The 14,000-nt window shown below is 38.1% G+C and overlaps 1 protein-coding gene across 5 annotated transcripts in view; it reads right to left on the bottom strand.

Moving 5' to 3' along the window:
- The window catches only part of ASAP2 (ArfGAP with SH3 domain, ankyrin repeat and PH domain 2), an 88,615-nt gene that overhangs the window by 27,549 nt on the left and 47,066 nt on the right, over window positions 1-14,000 (bottom strand). For 3 of the 5 annotated variants that reach the window (XM_035322723.1, XM_035322720.1, XM_035322721.1), the window contains exons 6-12: window positions 13,246-13,375; window positions 10,988-11,073; window positions 9,517-9,592; window positions 8,928-9,014; window positions 7,279-7,287; window positions 3,580-3,683; window positions 3,405-3,474 (exon numbers count right to left, since the gene is read on the bottom strand). In XM_035322723.1, coding sequence (XP_035178614.1) covers window positions 3,405-3,474; window positions 3,580-3,683; window positions 7,279-7,287; window positions 8,928-9,014; window positions 9,517-9,592; window positions 10,988-11,073; window positions 13,246-13,375 — 562 coding nt within the window. The remainder of the gene's footprint in view (window positions 1-3,404; window positions 3,475-3,579; window positions 3,684-7,278; window positions 7,288-8,927; window positions 9,015-9,516; window positions 9,593-10,987; window positions 11,074-13,245; window positions 13,376-14,000) is intronic. The other 2 variants (XM_035322724.1, XM_035322722.1) reach the window with 1 other exon arrangement.

Genomic DNA, 14,000 nt, shown 5'->3' with positions numbered 1-14,000 from the left:
GAGCTGAAGTTCATACAGGACCTAACTCATTTTCTGTAACTCGTGAAATATAAAGCTCTAAGTAGACGGACCGAAATGTTTCAGAGAGGTCTGGAGGACCAATACAAGGAGACCTCTTCCCTCTGAATAGCAGAGTACAGTCTAACAATTCTGTATCAGTAGTTCAGGACCAATGGAAATGACTGCAACAACTTAAAACACATCCTGTGCCAATGTGACAATTTTGGAATGCAGCCATATTTCAAAGCTTTTCAACTGAGAACCTCCTTAACCCTCTAAGAGGATCAGCATTAACAAAAACACACAAACAAATAAAGAAAAAATTACAACCAACATCTTAACATTTGGCTGTTATCACCATATTCATCCTTCTATCCTGCAGCCAAATAACAGCCTCCCCATGCCCACTACTAGGCGAATACCATGTTTCCATCCCATGGCAGATGTTCCTCAGGGGAGAGGTCAGAGCCTCGGGACAAAGAGAGGCTAGACTGTAAAAATTTCTTAGGCATACACCACCGTAGGTTGTTCCAGACTTTTGGCAGACACTAGAAGTACAGAATGGTAGCAAATGTGTAACTGCTATTTAAATCTCTGTTTGAAATCTCTGGGCTTTGTTCTCCTGCTTGTGTCTCTGACTGGATAAATAAACTTCAGACTACTACCAAATTTTTGGACATCCACGTTAACACACCGAAGTCCGGAAAGATGTGCTGCTACCACTCATGCACACAGAGCTCAGCATGAACTCATGTTCCTTCCTGGAAAAACTGTCACCCTCTATCCACCAAAATGACTTACAATGCATCCTGCGCCATATCCAACAAACAACACATGCAGGAATCAAAAACTTTGGCTTCTGACACCATCCTGAGGAGTTCCGTGATACTGAGCTGCTTTTTACAAAAGGCACAGGCAAATGTGTCCACTTACTCAACAGGCTGGCTGGCTGTTTGCATCACGCATTTTTTCCAGATACCACAGTGATTTACTAAGAATCAATAGATGAAATCTGACTCTTCTGTGCTCAGATTGTCCCATTAATCATAATGGTAGACTGAAGTTTCCAGAAGTAAAGAACAACCAAAAAAGATTCCTTGATAATTCTTTTTTTTTTTTTTTTTTTTTTTTTTTTTTTCCCCAGACAACCAGCAGATACCATTTAAGCTCTTGAAAATCAAATCAACTTTGTGACATCTGAGGTTCTTCAAATGTAAGTTTCTCCTTGATCCAGAAACCACGTATGAATTCCTATTTATATTGTTCAATTGGCTTCTATCTTGTTTTTTTCAACCACACGTTAAATTGCAGTCAGGTAGAGGTCAGAAATTTTCCAATTGCTAATAATTACACAAAGGAGCAGTGTCTATTTTTCAGTCAATTTTTATCCCATGCATTGCTCCATGAATGCTAATTGCATGTCTAAAAATCTAGCTTCTGCACAGATGCTGATATAGACATGTTCAGCATTACAGCTAGGGGAGAACAAATCCTATTCTCCCCGGCCATATCAGGAGAGCACTTGGCAGGGAAATTTAAGTCAGAATACAGCATCTGGATCTGCCTGAAGATGGCTGGTCTAGAAATTAACCAAAGAATCCCAGTCTTTCATAAAAATATGAGAGGCTACAAGACCAAAGAACAGACATCCGTGAAGAAAAGGTAGCCTTTAAAGGAAAGCCACTTACAACTTGTATTTCATAAAGCAAACAAAACTGACAGCTGAATTTCTGAGAGATGGTTCATTTTGATGAACAGCTGGGAAAAGATAATGACACATCATGTTTTACAGATCAAGAAATATCAGTCCTGACAATGCTTGGAAATCAATGCTATTGCTTCAAAAGTCACAGAGGATACTCAGAGCAGCCCAAAAAATCCTTAAGAAATAGAGATTGTCTCTACCCTTTTCAGTGTCTATGAAATAAGCATTGATTTTTGCACAAAACTGCCATCAATATATAAGGAGAAACTAAGCAAATGAGTAAAAATTGAAGTAAATTTTAAAATGAGATGGTATTCCCTTAATTTTTTATTATAAAATGATCAAGACCAAACCTGTGAAACCTACACAGCTAAACCCTCATTTAAGCATCTACCTTAAGCAACTGATTTCCAGCTACAGTTCCACTGATCTGCTTCTAAAAGTGTCTGACCGTCTGGTAGACAACTTATAAAAAGAACAGAACAGTATCTTGACAGAACTCAGTAAGTGCATTTGGATTAAAATTCTGCTCCACAAGCGGATGTTGTAACCTCTGCCAGCTCCGAGCTGCCCTAGCTCCACTCCTCCTGGTCCCACTACAGCAAGCCCAGTGCCAAGTCCATTTGCAGCACATGGAGACTCTGGTACAGAAATACCAAGAGACTCTTCCCTGACAAAGACGCACTCACACACACTCAAATGGGGATAAACTGGTGGACAGTCCCAAAGTTATAATGACTCGACTTTGCAGGCCTGTTTTTGCATTCCTCTTTAGTTCCTGGTTGTCAATTCAGAAAGCAACAGCTTGTGGCTAGATGCACAAATGAGAGATTGATTCATTTTTGCTGCCAGGGTCAACTTGTAGTTATAGCAACAGGCATAACAGGATGAAGAACTGAAGGGTTCATAAGAGGAGCAAGAAACGGGACTGTTTTTTGGACAAAGAATGGGAAATACTGTCACCGAGTTGATTTTTGCCTTAAGAAACTTAAAGTTTTGAGAGCACAGCATAAAAAGAGGAAGGTTAATGGAAAGGGAGAAGAGCTGAGTTCAAAGCCAAGAATAAAAACTATGCAAGTATAAATTATGAAAGTATAAAATTTTAAAAATTAAAGTAGAAAGTATTACAAGTTTGTTAACATGTTGCAAATACTGGTATCAAAGAAAGAGGGGCTTCTAATGTCCTCTCGTCTTTCTTGTAGAATTTGCCTTCAAAGTTAATTTTCTCCAACATCTGCTCTCCAAGAAAGTTACCTTCTTACACATTATCACAGAGAAACAAGTCTGGGGGAGAAATGAGATTCAGTATTCTTTCAGATTGTCTTCTAAATATAGAGTTGCTTCAACTGTATGTAAGAGATGGCTTAACGCCCAACCGTATCTTTCCACATGCTGGAGCTAGAATTTGTATTTTTAGATAGTCTGGTAAAATATGAACAGCTTCTATGAACTAATGAGCCCTTAAAAAAGCATTTTTTTTTCCATTAGCACCATTAGCATTAGAACTGTTGTATTTTTAGTTACTCTGTATGTCTTGATATATTTCTGAAAGATTGCCTTAAAAAAAATATGTACCCATCACATTGAAAGCACTGCATCAGGAATGTAGCTAATTCCAAATTATAAATATAGAGCAGCATAGTTTTTCTTTTTTGTATTAGCAACCATGTACATAAAAATACTGTAAACAAATACTTACTGTACCATGGGAAATTGTAAGAAAACCATTTTTAACTGAGCACTTCCTTTTCTGCCACACTTTTCTGATTCTGGTTTAAGGGAAAAAAAAAGCAACTCAGTTTTTATAATATTATTACATCATTTTGCTCTTCAGACCTTTTTCTTTCCCCCCAGTGGAGTCCAGCAGTACTTACCCATCACTTTTCTTGTACAGGCTACCATTTCGTTCAGTGCCATGTTCCTTGTTTCCCTGAGGCTGATGTAAACTGTAAGCTGTACTCTGACGAATCTGAGAATCCTGAAACATAAAGAACAGCAGTTTGTAATGCATTCTACATTTTCAACCAAAATATCTCTCTTACTAATGTTTCAGAGCCCTTCCTCCTGCTCTAATCCCACAGGCCAAACAAAGCACATTTTTCGTCCTCAGTGAGGAGGACAAAATCCATTTCTTTTTCAGATGGCAAAAAAAAAACACTTAAGAAGTAGTGTTCTAGTGTTCACTAGCACCTGCCAAAATCCCCTTGCTTTCATTTAGTTTTGCTACTGCCTTTATATATGTATTTAATCTGAACAGTAACTGAGCAGCTGGCTTTCCAACTCATGCAAACGCTGCTGTGTATAAACCCTGAGAATTATTATTACCCGCAATTCCTAGTGCATCCTTCCATTGTTAAATAATAATAAACACAAATAAATTGAAAGTGGTTTTCCTTGTGGAAATGGAGCTGAGTTACTCGTTTTGAAAAGCAAGAGAGACTTACTAGAAACATGGCTCAGGAGGCACTCAGGAATTAGTAGAAAAAAATAAAAGTTATTTCCATGAGAATAATAACTTAAATCAAACCAAATTATCTTGAACAAAGTAGAACGCTACGGCAGAAAGTGACAAGGATTAAACTAAGCTGTTGTCACTGCTCTCAGAACTACCCAGATGCAGGACTCACTGCTGCAAGCATCCAACTCCTTAAAAAATACCAGCCTCACAGCAAGGAATCTGACGGGTCATGCTGTCTTAGCAGCAGCAGCACGATGGGATGAACTTTTCAATGCATACACTAATAAAGACTAATATTTATTAAATTTATTTTCTTTCTTATACGGATGTAATACACCTTAATTACAGGTGGCAGAAAATACAAGGACAGTGGAAAAAATACCACAAAGAAAGCAGCTCACTTAAATAACTATCTGAGCTAATCTAGATAAACACTGAAGAGCTATTAGGAAATAAACATAGTAATTTGATCAAAATCCTCTTTTGCAAAAAGATAAGTCAGTATGTCTCAGATACGCTGCAAGTGTAGTCACAAGGTGTATCAGTTTGGGTTTCCAGAGGGTACACATGATAAAGTAAAATATATAGGAACATAAAAAGTATGAGTTTAGAAGATTTCTCTCTAATTACAATTTGACTCATACACTTCATTAGCCTAGATGTAAGGCTTATCTCTGGATGTAAGCGAGGCAAAAAGCAAACAACTAAAACTAAGAACAAGCTTGGACCATGCTTTTCCCCAGGAGCTTCAGCTCAGATGAAGTGCTGTACTTTTATGAGCCCCAGCAGCACATTCTCACTGTCACAGCTCCTGCTGCAGCCAAAGCTGCTCAGGATCCTCCCCAGCAGTAGAGGCAAGGTGTGACAGGTTGGAGACGTGGTAGGGACAGAGCCACCACTTACAGCTCCACAGCTGCAGGATGTCAGGCTCAGCCTCAGCAGTGAGCTGAGCTGGAGGCAGGCTGCAGAACAATCCCTGCATGCATACTTTTACTGACTTCTGGAGAAAATCTGATCTGACACTGCCTGTTATGTCCTACCACTGCCTTAATCTCCGCCTCCCATTACTGTGTTGCTTCAGTGACAGAACTCCATTCCCAAGAAGATCAGAGGCCTTACAGGAAATTAATCTCAGTTCTCCACATCCTCAATTACGCCGAGATTTCAGATGACCTCCAACACCTGCCCAGAGCAGAATTCCCATTAGTTAAGACACTGCTGCTACTTTTTGTGGCCTATTTTCTGCTGCATTTCAGCTACCTTCCTTCAGCTGCTGTTTACTCTCAGTTGCTATGTTTGGCCAAACTGGCGAGCCAGCAAGACAAGCTTCCTGCCCAATTTCAGCGAGGGAGGAAGCTGCTGCAGATGACGTGCATTTCCACACATTCATCGCTATGAACAGTATCTTTAAAAAATTTAATATAATTTCATGACAAGGAGCTAAGGACAAGACCAGGAGACTTTCCAGTTTGAAATCCCTTGTTCAGGCCATGCCCAAATCTATAGTGTCCCATGTGATTGATTTCCAGATGATGCTTTTCCACAGCCATCTGTCAAACAAGTTCACAGTTTTGGTCTAGCTCCTAAAAGGTGTGATGCCGTATGACAAAGCACCCTAACAATTTACATCCTTCCAGGCAATTTTAGCACGCCTTTTCCACATGTGGGCTCCCCCAAGAATCTTCCATTATTTCTGGTTTGCAAATTCCACGTAACAGGAGGACAAATGGCAGCTAACAGGGTCAGATCCAGTGGAACAGGAACAATGTACATTACCTACACGGAAATGGATCACGGCAGGACACAGGATATACCTAGCACAGAGTATTGCCGTTTTAAATCTCTCTTAAACATACTAAGATCAGAACAGACTGAAGTACACGAGCCTAAGAAGCTGAACTTTGTTCGCTTTATCAGCTTTGAAATGCAGTCAGGCATACGGAAAAAGGTGAGTCATTTCATTGAAGCATGCTTACAGTGAATCACTTCTCTGACCAGAAACAGGTTGGAAATGATTTCTTTCAAATTCTTATAAAGCCTTCTAAATCAAGCTGAATAACACTACTAAAATTTCAAGAAACGTGCCAACAGTATCCTGTAAGGATGGTCTGTGACTCCTAGCAAGAGAGAGCCTAAAAACCTGGCTATCAACCCCACTATTTGAACACAACAGAGCTGTCCATGTGAGGTGCTTTAACTTATGCACTGAAAATTTTGGCTAGCTGTTTCACAGCTCCCATGTAGCAGGCACTCTGACTTTCTGGATCCCTTCTGTGCATAAAGCTGCCAAAAAGCCCTTACAGCTTTCCAAGAGCCTGAGGTACTCTTGAATTTGCAGTATCATCACCAGAAGGATTTTCAGAGACCCACCCTTATCTGTCACAGTCCCAGAGTTTCCAGCAGATGCATCTGCCAGAATCTCCTGCAGGCAGCCTCTCCTACAGCACAGCTACCAAAATTTTTGTTAAGACGAAGTTTATCCTACTTTGCAGCGGCCTGAAGAAATAACAGGTTCTACCAAAGAGCTACAGGAAGCAGAAGTAGATCTAAACACTACTCTGAGGCTACCTTCAATTCTAACTTTTTACCAAGATGGACACACAAAGACCTTTAAAAAAGAAGTTTCAGTAAAAATCAGGTTTGAGGAAGTTCGGTGCAGAAGACAATATATTCAGACACAACAAAAAAGTCGGATTGTGAATATTCATGTCTTTTTTTTTTAAAAAACAACAGAAATGTTCAGCAACGTTTTATTAAAATTGACTTAATGTATTAAATAATTAAAAATACACACAGCTTTATAATCTTGCAAGAACATCAAATCAAGCAACTGGATTTAATTCCCAGAAGAGAGAAAATGGGAAATTACTAAATTGACCTACTGTAGTTTCCTTTCTCAAGATCAATCTGACAACTTTACTTGACCCCCTCCCTTTTTTTTTTTTTTGCGGGGGGGGGGGGGGGGGGCCGGGGGAAGAATTACAACAAACACAGGAAAAAAGAAGCACTCTTCTCCCACCAACTGAAAAAAGCTCAGAGGGCAAATCCAGTTTCTTGAAATCTGAATGGAAAGAAAGCATGCCAACTATTTTCATTAAAGCATAGCAACACTTACTCTCCTAGACTTCGGTCACAAAATGTAAATGCATTTCAGGAAGGAAAAAGAAAACAGTTATAGTAAAGGAAATTACAGTGCAACAAGAATAATACTGGTGGATTGTACAGCAAGTTATAACAGGATTGTTTGGCATCCCGCTGATTAATTGATGTTTTCAAACAACTTTAATAATTATATTACTTCTCATGCTCTGCAGGTAGTATCTATAGCTATATTTGCAGAATTGATATATAATGACTATAGAAGAAAGCATTTTCAATATTTCTATTTTTACAGGCAACAAAACCAGTACAAGTAAAAAAATCCATGTATACCATTACATTTTTCAGTCTGTGAAAAGATGTGTGCTCACCATGCCTTCCTTACACGATAATATCAGTATCTCTGATAAACAGGTGAGCACAGAGGAGCAATATTCCCAGCAATCAATGAAAACCAACTGATTCTGCTACCTGTCTTGAATGAAGACCTGAACAGAACAGGAAACCTGCTAACATGCCCTTAACAGCAAAGATTCCTTATTGAGAGTAGGCAGTCAATGGTGAATCCCAAGTACTCACCATTTCTGGATAACTAGTCTTTCACTCCACAAAGTTCAACTTTGAAAGTTTTATTTAGCAAATACACACCTCAGTGAGTCCTAAACACCAGGCAGAACCTAAGAAAGCGTCTGTAGACTGAATAGGACTTTGTACACAATGATCATTACCACAAACTTCACGTGACAACAAACAGCACCTTGATGTGAAGAGCATTTAGTGCCTATCAGCAAGCCTGCCACCTATTAAAGCTATGAGCCAGCATAAACTTCATGCGAAGATGAAAGCAAGACTGAGGAAGATCAAGGAAGTCCGAGGTCTACAGACTAAACTATTTCTTTGTAATGCCTCTCAGAACGAGGATCTGAAAAGGGAGGGGTTCATTCATCACTTACTCACGGCCCAGCAGCCACACAAAGGAAGCTGGCTGGATTTTACTCGTATGAAGAGGAAGCACTAGCAATCTGAAACAAAAGTAGACCTGATGTTTAGGATTAGATTATACAAAAGATGCTTGGCTCCAGATCAGAGCTTGCCAAATAAAATTATTCCAGAATGCTTTAAATCTAACAGCAATAACAACTGAAGCTCAAAAAATAGTTTGTTAGGTCGCTGAACTGACCCAGCTTTTGCACCTTTGAAAACTGGCATCTTTGCAGCAGAACAGCAAGCTTCATTGTCCTTTTTGCAGACGGTGACAGAAGTGTTTTGGGATTCTGAGTTCAGTTTTACATAATCTTTACACAGCACAGAATATTTCTGTGAGATAAGATTATATTAATTGGGTCTCCTTGTTACTGCCAAAGTTCTTCCATTCTCAGTTTGAGCAACACAGACACTCCTGCTTGCAGTCAGCTCACAGACAGTGCATCAACTTCAGTGTTTTGCAATAGCACTAACAAAAATAAATTCTTGTCTCATCCATTTTTAGTGAGAATCTCTTTAAAAAACACACCTTCAGAAACATTCACCATCAGCATCAAAGCAAAGATGAAGAAACAAAAAAAAGTTATGTGGCTGATTAAAGTTAAAATAATTCTATTTCAAAAATTAACACTAGATTGGAAGAAATGGGCATTCCAACATCAAATCACCTTGTACGCTCACCTCTTTCTGATCAACCTGGAGTGCTGATTTTAAAATATCTCTAAGCTGTGTTAATTGTCTTCTTTCCTCATCTTGTGCTTGTTTAATCTTGAATGAAAAAAAAAACACAGGTTAAAAATAGCATTATTGTTTCTTTTTCAACACAGTTCTTCCAAACTTACTACTTAATTGGTTCATTTTTCTGAGAAATGTTTAGCAAGAATGAAAATACAAAGAGAAAAGATACGATGATAAATTTGTTTTCCTTTTTATCTTCAGAAAACTTGATAATGGCCAGGATGTTGCTGGGTTAAGAATTCAATATTGCCTCACACTGTTCTTGTTTCCTTGTGTTCAATTTGAAACCATATGTTGTTTTTCACTTAGTCTGCAAACATTTTATGGTAGAGGCTCTTTTCCTAACATTTTACACAGGGGGGTTCTGAACTGGATCTAAGCCTCCTGGACATGATATTAAAACAAAATTTTACTCAAAAATCTACTCAAAACCTTAAAATACTACTAAACCGGTCAACCAAACTGAACAAAAACGTTCACAGTTCTACTGTAAAAAGCTAAGCACAAAGAAAGTGAAAGGTTGCTAACTCACTGTATAAAGATCTGTTGACAGTGTCTCAATTGAAGGCTTAAGACTTTCAACCGCTTTTAACCCATCCTGAAAGAAACTTTTAAGAAAAAGCAACTGTTATTAAACTTTACTTTGTATTTTCTATTTAAAAAGTTGCCAAGAGAAGACATACAAATCATGCCATGCCATAAGCTTCAAAACCTTAAAAATGTATTTTTTTTATTCATCTTTGATTCACATCTTTATTTCCATCATAGCTTATTCTAACTTGCAAAATTCCTTAGCAGATTCAGAACTGACACAACCCACAACCAAATAAATTATCTTCACTCTCACATCAAACACAGGTTCTAATCCCATTTTTTTGAAGGCCCAGAACAGGCAAGATTAATTGTAGAACAGTAAAAGCTCTAGCAGATATAAAATAACTGCGACTTCTTGGAGCCCAACCATTTCACACCTGATGCAATCTTCCCTCTAAAGGAAAGCCTCTTGGTTTCCCAAGCATTATTTACAGCCTACACGCAAACAAAATATGCTACATCACACTGTATTATATGTATTAGTGCATTAGCACAGTAATGTTCTCTATTCCAACAGAGAATATTGCAGCTCTTTAAAATAGGTGAGATTTAAAAAATAAATTAAAAGAAAGTATACACATTTGATTAAAAAATTGCTGCCATGTTAGAAGAAGAAATACTTTCACTCTGGAAGCAGACATCAAAGTGACAACACAACACAGCATTTGTGTTGTGGAAATTTTATTAAATGGACAGGAGATGAGTGACAAAGTAGGAGTGAAACAGATTTTAAAGCAACACAGTTATATATAAAGAAAAAAACTACATTTATTCAGACCAGTCTTTTAAGATAAAAAAAAATCACTGATTTTAACAGGCTGACAGCAGCTCTTTCAAGTTTATAGCTATGGCTTTATTGCTGTATTATTGATCTGTAAGATTACCATAAAAAGGAACATCATTCTTCGTGTTTTAATACCGAGTCCCCCAATTAATTTGAAAGAAAAAGTGAGATTCTGTAAATACAGTTTGATCCCACTGCTTATGCAATTTATTTTCTTTGAGCACAGAATTAATTTAGATTATTGACATTTACACAGGTGAAAAAAAAAACAAACTTCCAATGTCAAAACGAATAGACCACTAACTAATTGACCAAACTAATAGCTTTGTTTCAGCAGAAGTTTACAAAAGATGCCAAATTACTGTGTGGCACTCCTTTGGAACAAGCAATTATATTCTATGGTACTAACTAAAACACATTATATGCTTTGCAATATTGTACGAAACTCAAGTACTGATCTGTTTGACAAAAGCAATTTATCAAAAAACTTAATGAGACCAAATTAATCTTTAGTTATTTATAGATTTATTTTTTAAAATCCAGAAAAGTATTACAATTATGTCAAAAGTTTAAAGCAAAATATTGTTCCAGTTATTGTGTAGGTATAAAGAAAACTAAAACATACTTGCACTGAGCATGAAAATATTTGATCAAGTTCTGAAGCAAGTCCACTCCTTTTTTAATCTTGATTTCATTGACTTTCAGCAGGTACTGTTGAAACAGTAATTCATGAAAGAAATTAATGATTACTACCACAGTATTATATAACATTTTGTTTTCAGTTATATTTCAAAGTTTAACAGTTCCAGATTTAGAAGGCCTGAAAAGAATATGCGAAACTGTGGCTTCACGGGTTAATCACACAAAAGCAAGAGTTACCACTGCTGCTTTCTGATACCTTGTGGGGATACTTCACTATGCTTAGTTCAAATTGTTACCCCATCCTTCATGACTGGAAGCCTCTACTAAAGGAAGCATAAAAGAGTTTGTGCTGTGAATTTAGGAACCCGTTCTGAAACCTAGCATCCCATCAAGATGTGTATCCCACTGGTTGTTAAATCCATTGCCAAACAGATGTCATTAAGCAAGTGTCCTGGTTTCAGTTAGGACAGTTATTTTTCCTCCTAGTAGCTGGTAGGGTGCTATGTTTTGGATTAGGATGAGAAGAGTGCTGATAACATGCTGATGTTTTAATTGCTGGAGAGCAATGCTTACACTATGCCAAGGACTTTTCAGCTCCTCGCTCTGTCCTGCCAGCGGGCAGGCTGGGGGTGCAGCAAAAGCTGGGAGGGGACAAACCCAGGACAGCTGACCCAAACTGGCCAAAGGGGTATTCCATACCATCTGACGTCATGCTGAACAATATATAGGGGTGGCTAGCCAGGGTGGGGGGGCCGGCTGCTCAGGGTTGGACTGGGCATCGGTCAGCGGGTGGTGAGCAATTGCATTGTGCATCACTTGTTTGTACATATTATTATTATCATTATTATTTTCTATCTTAATAAACTGTCTTTATCTCAACTCACAGGCTTCACTTTTCCGTTTCTCTCCCCCATCCCAGAGAGGGAGGGGGGAGGGTGAGCGAACGGCTGTGTGGTGTTTAGCTGCCAGCCGGGTTAAACCACAACAGCAAGAAAGCAGTTTTTTAAAAAAAAAAAAAAAAAAAAAAAAAAAAAAGGATTATTTTAACTATCTTTTTAAATCTGCTTTTTGATTTGAACATTTTCTCTACCAGTTCCTTACACACAGTAATAACAGAAAATTACTGTTTAGCATGATATTTTAAAAAATCCTAGTGCTGAGCAACAAAAAAGTATAATTAGATTGCTTTACACATGAACAGATTCCATACTAAGTGGCAGCTCATCCCCTGAATGCCATAGCACAAAAGATGATGGCCATGCAAGCAGAAGTAAGATTGCCAGATATTTGCAGGTTTGCTTAACTGCCCATTAAATGTGGGCAGATTTTAACTTCCGCACAGATAGTGACCCACGGGCAACGGGGTGAACATGTTCTAACACATCTGGTTTTCGCTTACCCATGTGGGATCAACAGTACACTCCAGATATTTCAAAACAAATAAAATAAAGCAGTATCTAAGTGCCAGCTTTCAACATTGTGGCTTTTTACGCTGGTTCTGATGAATGGACAACTGGCCTAAACATATGCACACTAGACAACATTTAGTCAGAAAAATCACCTCTCTGACTCCTGCTGGTATAGTGGAGCTCTAAGCATGTGGTATTGGGTTCACTTTCACGATTTATGGAGGGCTAGCTTTTATTTATGATACAACTCCCAACACACTGCACTTCTGATTTACTAACTAAAACAAAACCAAGCCCCCTTTTATTACTACTCAGAGTTAGCCAAGTAATATCATCTTTTTTTTCTGAAAATCAGATTTAAGGTAATTTCACAGATTTCAAAGATTTCAAAGTGGCAGCATTTTAAAACATCTTGAAAGACAACTGGATTCCATCCTTAGCACTTTTTTTTCAGTACCAGCCAATAGTGTACTAAACTTGTGTCTTTCCTCACATAATGCTGCAACAGCTGGCGGTGCAGGGAACAATGCAGAGAATGATCTAGGGCTTAAAATAACAGAGTGAAGTAGGAGCATAAAGGCTTATTTATTATCATCTCTTAGCGTTTAATTGAGCTTTGCATTGTTTATTCTGCAATTTACTTTCAAGCAAAATTAGAAAATTCCCTGCAAAGTTAGCACATCAGGACAAAAAAAAATGTAATTTAGCAATGTGACTCCACTAATATCTTGCTATTCCCCTTTAACATCACATTTGCCATAAAAAAATATGTTTTTCAAAATGTTCCTAAAAGAGATTAGCAGAGCAATACTGATTTCATGTTGAGTCTTACCTCACACATCTGTAACTGGAAGAACCTTCTCTCTTTCTCCATCTCTTCTGCAATTTCAGCTCCACTTATTTCTGTACGGATCATCCCGTGTAGCTTAGCATGCTCTTTTTTCTCCTTCTCTATTTTTGTACTACAAGGCAAAGAATCAGTCAGTGAAGTGAGAAATTCAAAGCCTATCAGGAAATCTGATTATTTGCAAAGTCTACTGACAGATGCAGAGCCAAACTCTTGCAGCTTTCCGTATGACTTACTTCCAGATGCCATTTCACTTGAAATTTGACAATGACTAAAGATCAGCAATGACATGCAGTAGCTGAAATCTAATTCAATCATCTGTTAAAATAATTTCCTGACATAAGCTAAGAGAAGATCCTAAATGAGAGGAAGATACTAAGTTACTGTGTTGAAGAAAAAAAAATAATCTGTCTACAAAATAATCCTCCTACATTTTCAATTAAAATTCATGCTTAATCCCGGCTGACCAAACACTGGTTAACAGAGTTCAATTATGTCACCAGATTTATTAAGTCTTGCCTGTCATCAAGTCATCTTCTATATATACAGGGTTTCTTAAGCCAAAATCACAGTTGCCATCTCTACTTGCTACTGAGCCAGTTGGCACCGGGAATGCCGGCCAGCCGGCTGCGCTGCAGACTCCAGAAGTCTGCTAGACCAGCTGTCCTAATTCCCTAAAAGTTTCCACGAACATTTTCCAAGAGCTCTGAATAAAAAAGGGTTCTCCTGGAGAATATAAA

Source organism: Oxyura jamaicensis, chromosome 3 (assembly GCF_011077185.1).
Source record: "Oxyura jamaicensis isolate SHBP4307 breed ruddy duck chromosome 3, BPBGC_Ojam_1.0, whole genome shotgun sequence".
Classification (NCBI taxonomy): domain Eukaryota; kingdom Metazoa; phylum Chordata; class Aves; order Anseriformes; family Anatidae; genus Oxyura; species Oxyura jamaicensis.
This window is presented reverse-complemented; position numbering and strand designations above follow the sequence as displayed.